This window comes from Nannobrachium achirus (assembly GCF_963921795.1).
Source record: "Nannobrachium achirus genome assembly, chromosome: 12".
Lineage (NCBI taxonomy): Eukaryota > Metazoa > Chordata > Actinopteri > Myctophiformes > Myctophidae > Nannobrachium > Nannobrachium achirus.
The window spans coordinates 29,775,804-29,790,331 of record NC_137832.1 but is presented as its reverse complement, the minus strand read 5'-3'; the positions used below and the strand labels follow the sequence as shown (position 1 = coordinate 29,790,331).

General features: G+C 39.8%; 1 protein-coding gene across 1 annotated transcript in view; it reads left to right on the top strand.

Moving 5' to 3' along the window:
• adam28 (ADAM metallopeptidase domain 28) overlaps positions 1-14,528 on the top strand; it is a gene marked incomplete at its 5' end in the record, with an annotated part of 50,006 nt that overhangs the window by 27,284 nt on the left and 8,194 nt on the right. Inside the window, 12 exons of the mRNA XM_080738560.1 lie at positions 3,286-3,374; positions 3,629-3,705; positions 4,326-4,404; positions 4,598-4,674; positions 5,181-5,364; positions 5,689-5,751; positions 6,705-6,776; positions 8,384-8,553; positions 9,338-9,419; positions 10,495-10,628; positions 12,129-12,306; positions 13,981-14,070. Coding sequence (XP_080594686.1) covers positions 3,286-3,374; positions 3,629-3,705; positions 4,326-4,404; positions 4,598-4,674; positions 5,181-5,364; positions 5,689-5,751; positions 6,705-6,776; positions 8,384-8,553; positions 9,338-9,419; positions 10,495-10,628; positions 12,129-12,306; positions 13,981-14,070 — 1,295 coding nt within the window. The remainder of the gene's footprint in view (positions 1-3,285; positions 3,375-3,628; positions 3,706-4,325; positions 4,405-4,597; positions 4,675-5,180; positions 5,365-5,688; positions 5,752-6,704; positions 6,777-8,383; positions 8,554-9,337; positions 9,420-10,494; positions 10,629-12,128; positions 12,307-13,980; positions 14,071-14,528) is intronic.

Genomic DNA, 14,528 nt, shown 5'->3' with positions numbered 1-14,528 from the left:
GTCAATACGATAGAAATGTAGTACAGTAGAAGTACAGTTAAACACCCCTGCTGCCTAAAAGGAACATCCCAAATAAGTCCTTTTACTGTCTTTTTTATGTTGGAAGTCCTATGGGCGCAATAAAGAAATAGTTGAAGTAGGCTGTATCAGTGAAACACCTACAAAGGTTATTTAGAACAGCCAACCTAAGTTCAACTTTTAACAGCTTTCTGCAAATAGTGGGCGTGCTGCAGCCTGTCATGTGAAGTTGTATGCATATCTTTGTCATTATGAGGAAGTTGGCTGTGACAGGCTGAAGACGGTCAGCAAAGGTGTGGCCTTACCCCAGACGAAACTACAGGTAGAGGCTCAGACACTGTCCTTACAGTCACTGACTGCTCTCTGACAATGACACGCACACTCCTATTGTGGATCCCAATGCTAGTAACCTTACTCAAGCCTTCAGGTAAGTCACTGGATACTCTTTGGCTGCACTCGGCACAATAACTAATTCATAACTAAACGGTTTACAGGTAGCCATGTTCTCTGTGGTTTCTTCAGTGAAACCATGTGTGTTTACGTTTTTTTTTATATGGATGGAGACATTCAGGGAGCAAAGGACAACGTTAAGTTATTATTATGTTATTATTTTTCTTAATTTAATCAAATCGATTGCAACAATGACAACACAATATAACACGTGCAGCATGACATGACAGGTGATGATGATTTATTTTAGATATAAATGTATGAGATCTACTGACGTTGCTCAAAAATGTTATGTAGCATGCAGGTTTTAACATAATACATATTTTTAAAGCTTTTTGATTTCCCAATGTGCCTGTGTCTAGACAGGTCATGACATGGCATGGTAAACATGCACAATGTCATTTGTCATTAGTCTATACAGCTGGTTGTCTCAAGGAATCGTAGGTATGTTGTTAGACACTGTGAACTGTTGACGGTTATTCCTTATGTCATTGTGGTAAAGATTGTTTTGCCGTTGTCTTCATTGTAAGTCATTCTTGGTAGGAAGGACTCAAATGTTAAAGTGAAAAGCAAATCTATTGCTTAACACCACGCTTGATCGATCCCTCTTACACTTCTGGTTTGGGGTGGTCTTGTTCATTTCAGTCAAATATGCACTATGCAGTGTAAGTGTGAAAGTGTGAGCAGGTACAGTAGCATCTCAAGATTCACGGACACTTTAACAGGACACATGACTGAACATGGGATAATTCCACCAAACCAACATTCCTATTGGACTGTAATGAAAACTCTATGGCGTCTATGCCTTGTAAAACCTCTGTCAATACTGTATGCTGCATTCCAAAGGACGCACGCATCTACTCGTGACACAGTTTTGAAGCTGAACTTTGAAGCAAAACAAAGCCACACCTCCTCCTAGTCCTAATAGGTTCCACCATGTACCAGGCAGAAAGGTGAGATATGCAGGGGGCTTGCAAAATATTCTGTACATTGCCATGGCAGGTAAAGATGAGTCAGAAAGACAGTCATTAATGTACACAGAGACGTTTTGCAAACGTTTAGGTTTCATAACGTGTATTGGAAAACATCATGTGAAGATGACACAATATCGATATGGCAAGGAGAGATTAGTTTTCGAAGACATCCAAGCCCAGATTACCAAGCAAAGTTTTGAAATGTAGAGGAACTGCTAATATTTTTAGACACTACATGAGCCCAGGTTTAGTCCCAAGGTTTAGTTCTTATGACATCAAGACAGCACTCTTGTTGTCATAAGAACTAAACCTTTTATGGTTCCCTGGAGGGAAATTCAAGCATATAGCAGCGGAGTGAAACACAGGATGCAGCCAGATAAGAGTAACATTTTATGATTGTTTGAGCCGACCATCATGGTGCTCTTAATTGCATCACATCCTGAAATCAAACAATCAACGTGACAAGATTAGTGCAGGAAAATTTGGGAACTAAGTCATCTCAAGTACTACCTCGGCTCGCCTCAATATCTTTATGAAGCAAATGTCCCTGACAACAAGGCATCCAACTGTGTTCCACAAAGACAAAGAGCAGTTTGACTGCACCAGCAGCCACACTGAAGAATTATTTCAAAGGTTGTTTCCTGTCTGTAGGCAGATTTGGCACAGGATCGCGCATTACTTGTCAGTCTAGATATAATTATTCACTGATATGAATATTGCTCATATTCAGAGACAAGAACAGGGAAATGTTAAGTTGTCTGTTTGTAAGGCAATAATGTCAGAAACATACAGTAAATGAAGAACTGAGTGCTCATCTTGAAATTGATAAAAAAAATAGTCACAATGCAACACAAATTCCTGTTCCTTAAACTGTTAATAAATCCCTTATTTGTAATAAAATATAACATAAAAACTGTCCATAACTGAGCTTCATCCACATCTGTGTTGTTAGTGTACGCACAGTGCCCTGCAATGTGTGATGGATTGCTGGACACAGACAATGGAAAAGGACGTAATTATGGGCTTGGTTGCCTCAGGGTTTGGGGGGCAACCAGCCGAAACGCCCCAGAGGTACATAGTTTAGCAGGAATTGCACTCTCACTTCTAAAGAATGTCAGGTTAGGTGAAAACTGTTGCTGTTTCAACAAGCTGGTGTAATGTCAAAGGCTGTTGGTCAAATGGACAGGAAGAGATTTACAAAATAAATAACATATAGACCTACCGGTATATACATACGCATATTATGCTAGTTCTTTCTGTGGGAAAGATTAGTTGTTGTGCTGGTGAGGTAAGAAACCCTAAATGGGCTTATACGAGAACCTCACCGTTTACATTACATACAATGATTCCCGCATTCATTAGTCTGTTCAAAATCTATTGGAATGCTCTCTATAAAAGTATCCTTTTGCCAAACATGTCATTCTAGTGACTCCTGTAACATTGTCTAATTGCCTTGTCTGTACGTGTTTTGCTAATGGCAGTGCCAAATTAAATGAATGCACAGCAAACAAATTAATTGAATTGTGGATATTAATCTCTATTTCCGTCCATCCCTAAACTCTTTTTTACTATTTTGAAAAACATTTTTAAATATTTCAAATAGCTGATCTACAAGCTCACAACAAGTTGATATCTAGATCGGCTATTTTAAAGTATTTTAAAATGTTTAGAGGTTTAGGGATAAAGGGTAAGGCATGGATGAAAATATGTCTCCTTGTCTGTTAACCTTATAATAATATTATTAGACCATATTATGATCATGATGACTTTGGGGCTTGTGGTGTTATCATTCTTTCTTAATGAATTCCTCTCTTCTCTCCATTCGTATCTTCTCTCCCTACAGTGAGTATTGTCCCAGAGCTTGAGGGGGTGAAAAACTATGAGTTGGTTCGTCCAATCAGACTGCACTCAGTGCAAAGGAGAGATGTAGAGGTAAAATAAAATATGTCACACAGTAAAGCATACATGCTTTGCCTCAATAACACCAATGTCCACCTTTCTGGTTGAGGTTTGTTGCTATAAGAATAACAGAGATGTGGCCAACAATGGCATAATGGTCAGACACTTATCAGCAAGATTTCTGTCTAGCTTTTTAGACCAAAGTTCCTGACCAACATTGTTCATGCTAAATCAGCATTACTGATTATAGATTATCTTGTTTAAGTTACGTGTTATGTCCACCTCAGTCCTCCAGGCCAGAAACCATGAAATATGCCATGAAGGTGGACGGCAAAGACATTGAGATGCATCTGGAGAAAAACAGGTAAATCACACCTAAAATCGAATTTGTCTGTCTGTCTGTCTGTATGTCTGTCTGTCTGTCTGTCTGTCTGTCTGTCTGTCTGTCTGTCTGTCTGTCTGTCTGTCTGTCTGTCTGTCTGTCTAGTATTAGTCTTGCGTGACCAGACTGTTGCCTCCCAAAATGTTCAAAGGCTCTCGGAAGCTCTGATCATAAGCAACTGATAAAGCGGATGTGAAGCCTCTTCCCCACTTCCATTTTAATTTCGCACAAATTTCCGCACAAATTTATCTTAATGTAAAAATCATCTATAAGCATACGTATGTAACTTGTTGCTTAGCAGAAATGGAAATAAAAACATTCAATGTAAATATATTTTCGTGAAGGGAAATGCCAGCGTCCTACACGTTCCTTTGGGGAGGTGTAGTTCCAGACTCTATATAGAGGGTATGCAGACCACCACAGAACCACATCCTATGCATCACATGAGACCACATCCTATGCATCACATGAGGCTGTTTCAAAGGACAGAGTGATTCTCACACATACAAATGTGTCAACTTCTTAAGAATAGATGGCATGACGATGGCATGACGATGGCATGACGTGACCATTCAGTCCATTTCTGTCTTTCTAATTATCAGAGAATTACTTGGTGAAGACTACAGTGAAACCTATTACCGGACAGATGACACACCAGTCACCACAACTCCTACTGACATTGTAAGTGGTCAACTTCCTGGAAAGGAAGCCAATATAGTCTTGCCATGAAACAAATCTATAAGTTTACTCTCTATAAGATGTGATGGAACCTTACATTTCTATGATGGTACAAGTATAGATTGTTCCAAGTGAGAGACCTATAGTCAAATGAATCCCTTTATGAAAACTATTCACTAATCACGTTCTCTTTTAGGATCACTGCTACTATCATGGCAAGATTGTGAACGATAGTGAATCGACAGCCAGCATCAGCACCTGTGATGGACTCAGGTGGGGCCCGACACTTACAAATCAGCATATTTCTCCGTATTATCTATTATTTAATATAAGGTGTAAGTTGACAATAACTGCTGATTCATACTACTGCATGCTCATATATCTATAGAATATTGAAGAGATATATGAGAGAATAATATAAGAGAGGTTTCCATCCACATCCGTTTTGCTCAAGTAGGACCCTACCGAAGCAGGAAGTGGTTCTCTAACTTTTTCATGTCAAGGACCCCATGAACCTCCATCTGCCAGGGACCCCCATAAAAGATTGTGTAGTTAAAATGTTTTTTGAAAATAAATCTACAGTACAAGCTCACAACGTGTCGTGATGCAATGCTTTGTGAGCTTGTAGATGGTTATAGGGTTAAATTGGTTAAAGGAATTTTGATACTATAGCCTAAACAATCTTTTTGCCGAGGACCCCATGGAACCCCCTCAAGTACCCCTGTGGATCGCTCGACCCCACTTTGAGAACCACTGCTATAAAATCTCTTATATTTCAGGGGCTACTTCAAAACAGCAGCGCAACGCTACCTGATTGAGCCCTTGTCTGGCGAGGACACGGGAGACCATGCAGTAATGAAGTATGATGACCAGAGTAACAAGCCCATGACATGCGGTGTCACCAACACCAGCTGGGGCGATGATTTTGAGCCCCCGACAAGCCGCAGCCGCTCGCGATTCGGGGTAAAAACTTTCAGCGCTTCTTCTACGTTACATCCTTATTTAATTTTATTTACATTATTATTTTAATTGAATATGTAAATTGTTACTTGTTCATTTACCTTTTTGAACTAATTAATGTACGGTATTTACTTTACAGTAATGTATTCACTATATAACCTTTAGAGGTATTGTTTTAAAATTAAAAAATGTATTAATCTCAAAATTGCATTATAATTATTGTTACAGTATAATTACTACTACTAGTACTACTATTAGTGTCTGTTGCCTGATATCACAGGACTATTAATCATACTTTGCCCGTTGGGTTATTTGTTCTTCTGCTAGGGTCCCTCTGTGTTCCAAAAGCAGAAATACGTTGAGCTTGTTCTGGTAGCTGATAACCGTGAGGTAAGATAAGCTTCCTGCTACCACCTCAGACAATCGCTATCAGAAATGGGCCTGGCTGTATTTGGTTGCAATGTCAATGTAAGGTTGTTATCGGTCCTGACTCAGACATTCCATGCAAATAGTTTTTAGCATTTTGTTTTATCCTGTTTACTGCACCAGATCGATGGGGTTTAGCAACTCATGTGTCAGTCAAAGAAAACTGGCATTTCGATGATTTACTCTGAATAAACTTAAGATACTCATTGCACTGTCCTGTGGCAAACCAAATACCCATCTGGCATCTAAGCAGACTAAAACAAAACATATTAAGCTTTTAGAGTTTTTGTCCATGCCTTACTCCTTATCCCTAAACTTCTTTGCCTTTTTTTACTACTGTATTTTGGAAAACATTTAAAAATACTTCAAATAGCCGATCTACATTGACACGTTGTGAGCTTGAATATCAGCTAATTGACATATTTAAATATGTTTTTCAAAATAGTAAGAAATGTCAAAAGCGTATAGGGATAAAGGCCCATTCCCACTGGGCCAGATAACAGATAAAAAAAATCTCTTTCTCCAGATATTTTTCCATTCAAAGTGGATGGTAGATACAGATAAAAAAAAATATTTGCCACAGATAAAAGTATCTGTGGCAAATATCTGTGGTAGATATTTTTTTATCTGTATCTATCATCCACTTTGAATGGAAAAATATCTGGAGAAAGATTTTTTTTTATCTGTTATCTGGCCCAGTGAGAATGGGCCTTAAGAGGTATAAGGCATGGACGAATATATATACCGTTGCCCTGTCTTAAAATTCCTATCAACCTCCTTACCTTTCATACTGTAAGTAGACCTCCTATCAGGTAAATCATTATCACTAATGTCTGAAGAATCAAACAGTTGGCCGGTGAGTAAGACATACGAAACAGGAAATGAGCTAACTCTAACATGTTGACTTTATGTTGCAGTATAAAAAGTGGCAGCAAGACGAAGCAGAACTCCGAAAGAGGATATTTGAAATACTAAACTTTGTCAATATGGTGAGTTGAGTCATAGAAAACCACTGGGGAGATTTTCCTAGTGCTCAATTACCGGTATACATTTTATGGTGGGACACGTCGAAACCCGTGAACTAATGTACGTCAGAATGCTGCTGAGGAACTGGCTTTTTAAATTTGATTAAACCTTGTGACTTACTGTTTGTTGTCGTCAGTAAAACCTCAACGATGATTTTAGTATAATAATTAGTATGTTTGTGTCACATGATCCATTTCAGATCTATCTTTTCACTGCCATATTTCTACAAAAGGTTTTAATATCTATGCCTGAGTTGTAGGTAGGGGGGATATCTTTAGAAATAGTGTCAAATCCTGGAATAAATTCCTTACCAAAAAAAATCTTCACCAATGTGTTTGTAAAGGTGTCTAGTAACACATCTCACAAAGACTATCTTTGACAGCTAGGGTAATTCTGGGTCTCATTCACTCACTATACACTATAATATAGGGGAAAAAATCACTCCCAAAAATATGCTTTAAGTGGGATGTGAGGGGTCTAACTAGGTGTTTAATTATTCTGAATCCATTGCAAGCATTTGTTTTGCACCAAAAACATTCCTTGGGCTAGAAATGGACCCCCATACCACTGTGAAAAGTGATGACTCATCACTAAATCATCATTTTATGGGCTGTTTTTAGCCCAAATAATGTTTTTTTGTGCAAAACAAATGCTTGCAATGGATTCAGAATAATTAAAAACACCTAGTTAGACCCCTCACATCCCACTTAAAGCATATTTTTTGGGAGTGATTTTTCCCCCTATAGTATAGTGTATAGTGAGTGAATGAGACCCAGAATTACCCTAGCTGTCAAAGATTTTCCTAGGGAAACTGAATTTCAGTCTTTGTGAGATGTGTTACTAGACACCTTTACAAACACATTGGTGAAGAAATGTTTTGGTAAGGAATTTATTCCAGGACTTTTTAAGATATCCCCCGACTATATGATTTGCATTGTTTGTGAGAGCACAGGTGGAGCAAAAGTAGGAAGAGGGGTGTAGAATGTGTATTATGCCGAAAAGAAAAAAAGGTGTTATTTACTGTAACTTTCACCAACAAAATGAGCATGGCATCAGCTCTGATGTCTACTGAGAGTAGATCTGGGTTTTTCTACTTGTGGGTGGGTACCCAAAAAAAAATTATAATTTGATAAAGGTCCTGAAATGCAGGGTCAAAGCATAAATTGGGGCAACTACAGCAGACAAAAAACATTAATCTTGTACAGTATTTATATCGTCCTTGTCGGGTGGAAACCTTGTATCTCCAAGTTTCAACCAAGTTTTCGTCACACAAAAGTAGTGAAAACAGCTGATCTACAAGCACACAACGCCTCGCGGTGCGAGGCGTTGTGTGATTGTAGATCGGCTGTTTTCACTAGTTGAAATCATTTAAAAATGATAAATACAAAACAAACGGTTTTGGACATAGAAGGTTTCCACCCGACAACGACGATATATTCTTTCTCCAATTTGATCTCTCTCTCTCTCTCTCTCTCTCTCTCTCTCTCTCTCTCTCTCTCTCTCTCTCTCTCTCTCTCTCTCTCTCTCTCTCTCTCTCTCTCTCTCTCTCGGGATTGGGTGCTGGCTGCAGGTGTACAAACCTCTGAACACCTTCATCGCCCTGGTGGGTCTGGAGGTGTGGTCCAACAGGGACCAGATCAGTGTGGTGGCCCCTGCTGGAGCCACGCTGGACGCCTTCAACAACTGGAGGAACAGCGACCTGGTGAAGAGGAAGAAACACGACAACGCACAGCTCATCAGGTCAGAATGGTTGGAATATGACATTTCTCAGGATCACAGAATGTTGTGGATGACCTGTGGGCCGTGAGGATATTGCAAGTGGGCCCCCAAATAATTGACAAAGAAAATGTTGATAATACATTAATATGAAAAAATTAAAATACAGCCCTTTTTTAAATTTTAAAGTATACTTTGTTAGTTCCATTGATCCAAGCCTGCCCCGAACACCGTCGATTGATTAATCATTAAATTGATTGATCATTAAAATAAACATTCTCTGAAAATGTTCAAGGGGATTTACATTTCACCAGGTTACATAGGAGGTGGTGGGCATGCAGACATTTTCAGGGGGTTGAACGTGTGAGCTTTCATCTACAGAGCAGTCTTTGCAATTGATTGACTGATATCTTTATTGATCATGGAATAAAGATGTCACATGTAACACCCACCATAATCAAAAGGATAACGCAAAAAAAAAAGCGTACAGCTTGTTTCCATTGCGATCCTTATTGTGATTTGTGATGCAGTGTTTCAGTGCAAAGCTTCACTGCAAGACATGAAATTGAACAATCAAGACATAAAAGGACAAAGTGTTATGTTCCATTTGGGGCTAACACTTTTTGTAAATGGTAAAATGTACATGAAAAAGTCTACTCATATTTCATTAACCAATAACAACATCATCTGGGGGTGGAAATGTTACGTATATTATTATAGGAATGCAAATTACTCACTTATTATAGCAAACACTTTCTTCTTCACTTTCTTCCAACAGTGGATAATATGTGCTTTGTATGTTTTTCAGTGGAATTGACTTTGAAGGATCAACAGTAGGACTGGCTTTTATTGCAACCCTCTGCTCAGGTCACTCAAGTGGGATAATACAGGTAGGAAAACAGCAACAATTGTTACTGACATCTTGACCATGTAATTTACAATACCACACTGGCATTGTACATCAAATTAAATTAAACGAGTCAACATTGCTAGATACTGTACCTATTTTGTATAACTAATAATTACTAAATCTGAAACGATAGATTGTGCAGCCCTAGAGTGAGTGTTTGTGGCCAAGTGTAACAGTTGAGCGTGTGCAATTCTTCTTGCCCCTGTAGCAACTTCCCCATCCTCAACCTTGCTGTACATGAAATGTGTCTTGGTAAACCAACACAGTGAAATCAGTGCTTTAAAAAGAATATTTATGTTAATTAACTGTTTTTTTTTTTACAATGTCTTCAGATGCAAGATCTGACGTTTAGAAATAGAGTTTGGTTATTTTAACTCGGCATGCATCCTCAATGTGTTCTGCCACAGAGATACTACAAAACGCCAGTTGCCAATAAATATCATCCAATGTGGTCTATAATACAATGAGTGATATTAAAATTGAGCATTTCGTTGGACATAGTCATGTAGTCGCAACATAGTCAAGCTCCGTCTTTTAGCTCTTTATGATCGATAAGCTGATGGCTGATGATAATGAGCTGATGGCTGATTATCTCTGCAGCGTTGGGAGCTTGTAAATCGTCTATTTACGTGCAAATAAATGTGGTGTTGTGGTTAAAACAGGCACCTAGTATAGAGCCCTGAGGGACCATAGTCAATTAAGTAGATGGTTTGTGAAGTGAATGGCATCATACTGTATATTCTCTGCTACTATACGGTGCAGTTATCACTGACTTGCCACGTCCATTCAAGCCTCCAAATGGTTCAATGCTGCTGCTGGTTCCATTCAGTCTGAACCCACAGGGGGACATATTACACAGCCCTGGTTTATGAAGAGATAAATGTTAACTTTGACATGAGTGATATTCTGACTAAAAAGTCATCATCACCTTCTGTGTCAACTGTAATTTTGTGGGCATAAAAGATGAACCTCACAGTTTGTTTCTAATAACACTTAGTTAAACTTGATTTTTTTGGAAGTCATTGACTAATGGCTTGCTTGGTTACTTTTTTCAGGATCACAACAACAATGCCATCGCCATAGGGGCGACGCTGGCCCATGAGATGGGCCACAACTTGGGGATGAACCATGATGACTCCAGTGGATGTGCTTGTTCCGGAGACACTTGCATTATGGCGGCAGCACTCAGGTACTGTAGGGGGAAACAAGACAAAGGGCCCCATTTACATGAACTATCATAGATCATAGATACCTATTTCCTCCCGCGAGGGAAATTCAGTATTTTCAGCCCAACCCAGCTGATTCGCTGCCCACAAGGAGCGCGTGAGCAATTAGGGGTTAAGAGTCTTGCTCAGGGACACACATCGACATTGCTACCCTGGCCTGGAATCAAACCTGGGACAACCAGGGGCTCTGGTTCCCTAGGCGGGCTCCCTAACCATTCAGCTATGCCGCCCCTTGATGGCAAAAGGAGGAGCAAGGATGCATGTGCATCCACCAGTTAAATAGCATGCAGATAATATATATGGCCACAAAATAAGGTGCAAGGCACAAAGGGGGTTTATTTATTCTCTGAATTAGTCATGTCTATGTTTGGAGCATTACATTAATTAGACCAACTCCCAGGTGCACTTGCATCTGGCACATTGCTATTTAAATGATGGTGAGAATGGTTTTCTGCTGAGGAAATATGGCAAATGCCTGTTACAGCCTGACAAGACAAGTACAGTTTACAGTGGCACTGTTGTTCTGTGAGGGACAGATCCTTGGAGTTGTGAACCTGCACAATTCCCAATGCAAGTAAATACTGTGCCAGACTTTAGAACAGGTCAGACTGGTCTAAAGCGCAATTACTCTCTAACTTTATTCACTCTCCCTAACAACAATTTGCCTAGCTACACCTCATTTTAAAACCAATACACCCACAGATGGTCGCAAGCAACACTTGTGCTGTGCTTTGTGCAGCGTGCACTGTATGTTGCCCTTTTTAGCAAGCACCTGGTCCTACATTTTTGCATAAGTACATTAGATACCACTGACTCTTCCATGGTGCAGGGAATCAATCCAAAGATCTGATTTCCAAAGAGAGAGAGAGAGAAAAAAAAGGAAATCTCTGTACACCCTTTACAGCTCTGTATTCATGCACACCTCTCAAGATATCAACCTTTCTAAGTAAATAAATGTGAAAGGTGAAGGTGAAAATGTCTGTTTTCTGTGAAAGGTGAAGGTGAAAATGTCTGTTTTCTTTGGAAATACATTTTAGCTGGGCATAACACTCAGACTTCATGCTACTTTTTTCTTTTCTTTTCCTTTTTAGACTTAATTTTATTTTGTCACATGCACACATGTTCACAAGGTCAACATTTACATCATTCAGTCCTCTGTGGTGTCATTCTTCCGGGTCGTGTATTCAGTCCATTTCTCCCATTTTTCAAGAAACAACTCCTCCTGTATCCTGAGTCTATGTGTAAATCTCTCCATCACATACATTTCCTCCACAATGCACAGCTACTGCTCACAAGTTGCGGAGTCACTTCTATACCACAATCTCGTTATTGCGTTTTTGCTGGCTGCTAGAAGCACCTTGACCAGATACATGTCGTCTCCATTTTGAAAATGAAACATTGGTGCAGCAAAAACCTTAACTTTGATGAATAACAAGGGCATGTTATTGTTGTATTTTTCTTAGCTATGACATACCGAGGTCCTTCAGCAGCTGTAGCAGTGCCAACTATGAGAAGTTTCTGACTTCACGGACCCCTGAGTGTTTGCTGGACAAGCCGGACTACAAAGAAGTTGTGTCTCCTCCGCGATGTGGGAATGGATTTCTGGAGAGGGGAGAGGAGTGTGATTGTGGCACTGTGGAGGTAAACAGCTAATCAGTCTTTATCATAATGTTGCGGGAGAGAGAGAGAGAGAGAGAGAGCGAGAGAGAGAGAGAGAGAGAGAGAGAGAGAGAGAGAGAGAGAGAGAGAGAGAGAGAGAGAGAGAGAGACAGACAGACAGACAGACAGACAGACAGACAGAGAGAGAGACAGACAGAGAGAGAGACAGACAGACAGACAGAGAGAGAGACAGAGAGAGAGAGAGAGAGAGAGAGAGAGAGATAATGAGTGCAATGGGAGAGTGAGCTTAAATACTAACATTGCTTTAGGGGGTAACAAACAACAGCGTACCAGTTCAGTAGACACTCTACCCTGCAGGGGTCTTGAATATGGTTGAAAACTAGCATGGAAAGGCCCAGGGCTGACAAGGGACCTAGGATGTACTTTGGATGTTATTGGTCCGTCCATAGTGCAGAGTATAGTTAGTATAGTCTTTGACTCTAGAATGGCTGTATTAAGCCTCGAACAGAGTCGGGTGGAAGGCTATCCACCACGGTGTAGTGCGGTGTAGTCTTTTTGAGCGTTAACGTTGTAGTTTTATGACTCAAAAAGACTACACCGCATTACACCGCGGTGGATAGCCTTCCACCGCGGACCCGACTCTGTTCGAGGCTTTAGAAAGAGGTGCTGCTACAGTATATGAATAACAATATATTGTATGATTTAACATCCTGTATATAATGGCAGAATAATCTTAGGTGTGTTTGTTTTGACCACAACTGACTTCTTCAGACATACAGTGCATTATGTAGGTTTGCTGGGGGATATGTATATTCCGCAAAGCTTGCCATCGGCCAAACTTTGCACAAAGCTTAATGTAAATAACTCATAAATGGCACCGCTCGCGAGTCTCTTCACACTGAGTAATCTCTTAAGATCTGTCTGCTCAGTCTTGCCTATTCGTCTTGCCCAGAAACGGCTACAGCGAATTCCTGACATGCACAAACACATCTCCATTATAACAAGCCTCTATATCTACTCTATATAATCACACTGCAACTCAAACCTCTTCACGTGGAGTCTCTGGGAGTTAAATCACAATACCAACTTGAAAAGAGAATTAAATTAAATCGTATTATTGATGCTGAATAAGAGTGAACAGAGTGAGCATGGGGCTACCCAAATGTTATCAAATGTGATCAGATGCATGCATTCCAGTCATATCGTCCAGTCGCTGCAGCTGTTCAGACCTGTTACAAGAGTGTGAGGGCATTCCAACAGTACCACAAGGATTGACTTTCTTTGAATGAAAATGACATGGTACATACAACAATAATATACCATTTCCCTATTTAGAATTTGGGATTTTTAGAATCAGCACCTGCTGGCCTAGTGGTCCGGGCACATACCACATAGGCTCTGATGCCTGACAGCGCGTCACAGTCAGGCGAATATATATGAGATAAAACTGCAGCATCAATTTGGAAAGTGCAGTAGTTTTCACCTAAATCTGAACAGTATCATAAAACGTTACTGCACTTTTTCCAAGTAATTGACTTCAAATTCAAATGATGGCTTACTTACAGAGGGGCATTAGACAAAGGGGCATTAATGATTTGGGGACATGGTTTGTTAAAGGAGATAACAGTCTTTGGTAATGTGCCATATTGTAGCGTTATGAAAATACCAAGCTAATGATTGTTTTGGTTCACTCAGGAGTGCAACGACCGATGCTGCAACGCCACCACCTGCATGCTGACCGCAGGTTCACAGTGCTCTGTGGGAGAGTGCTGTGAAGACTGCAAGGTAAGACATTCATATTAACATCTCTATTCTCTCCACTGGCCATATTAATATGGTGGCTAATTTGCTTTTACGTTATGCCTCCAGCATCATGACATGAGATTGAAAGGGCTGCCTTGTCCACCATGCCCCTTTTTTTTAAACACAGCTTTAATTTCCTTTGGCAACACTGTTCTCTGGTGGTGCTGCTGTGTATTACACTCAAGTGTTTAGAGCACTGGTTCCCAAGCACTGGGTCGGGACCCATTTGTGGGTCACAGACAAATTTGTATGGGTCCATACATTTTTTGTTTAATGAATTAATTCAAAACATTAAAAAGAAAACATTAAAAAAAGAAGAGAAAAAAAGAAAAAACAAATTCAATAATTTCTTTCAGTAATTTCACGAAGAAATCAAAGAAAAATCTAAGAAATTCCGTAAAATAGAAAACGAATGTTTAAGAAGTAGTTAAAATAGCCAA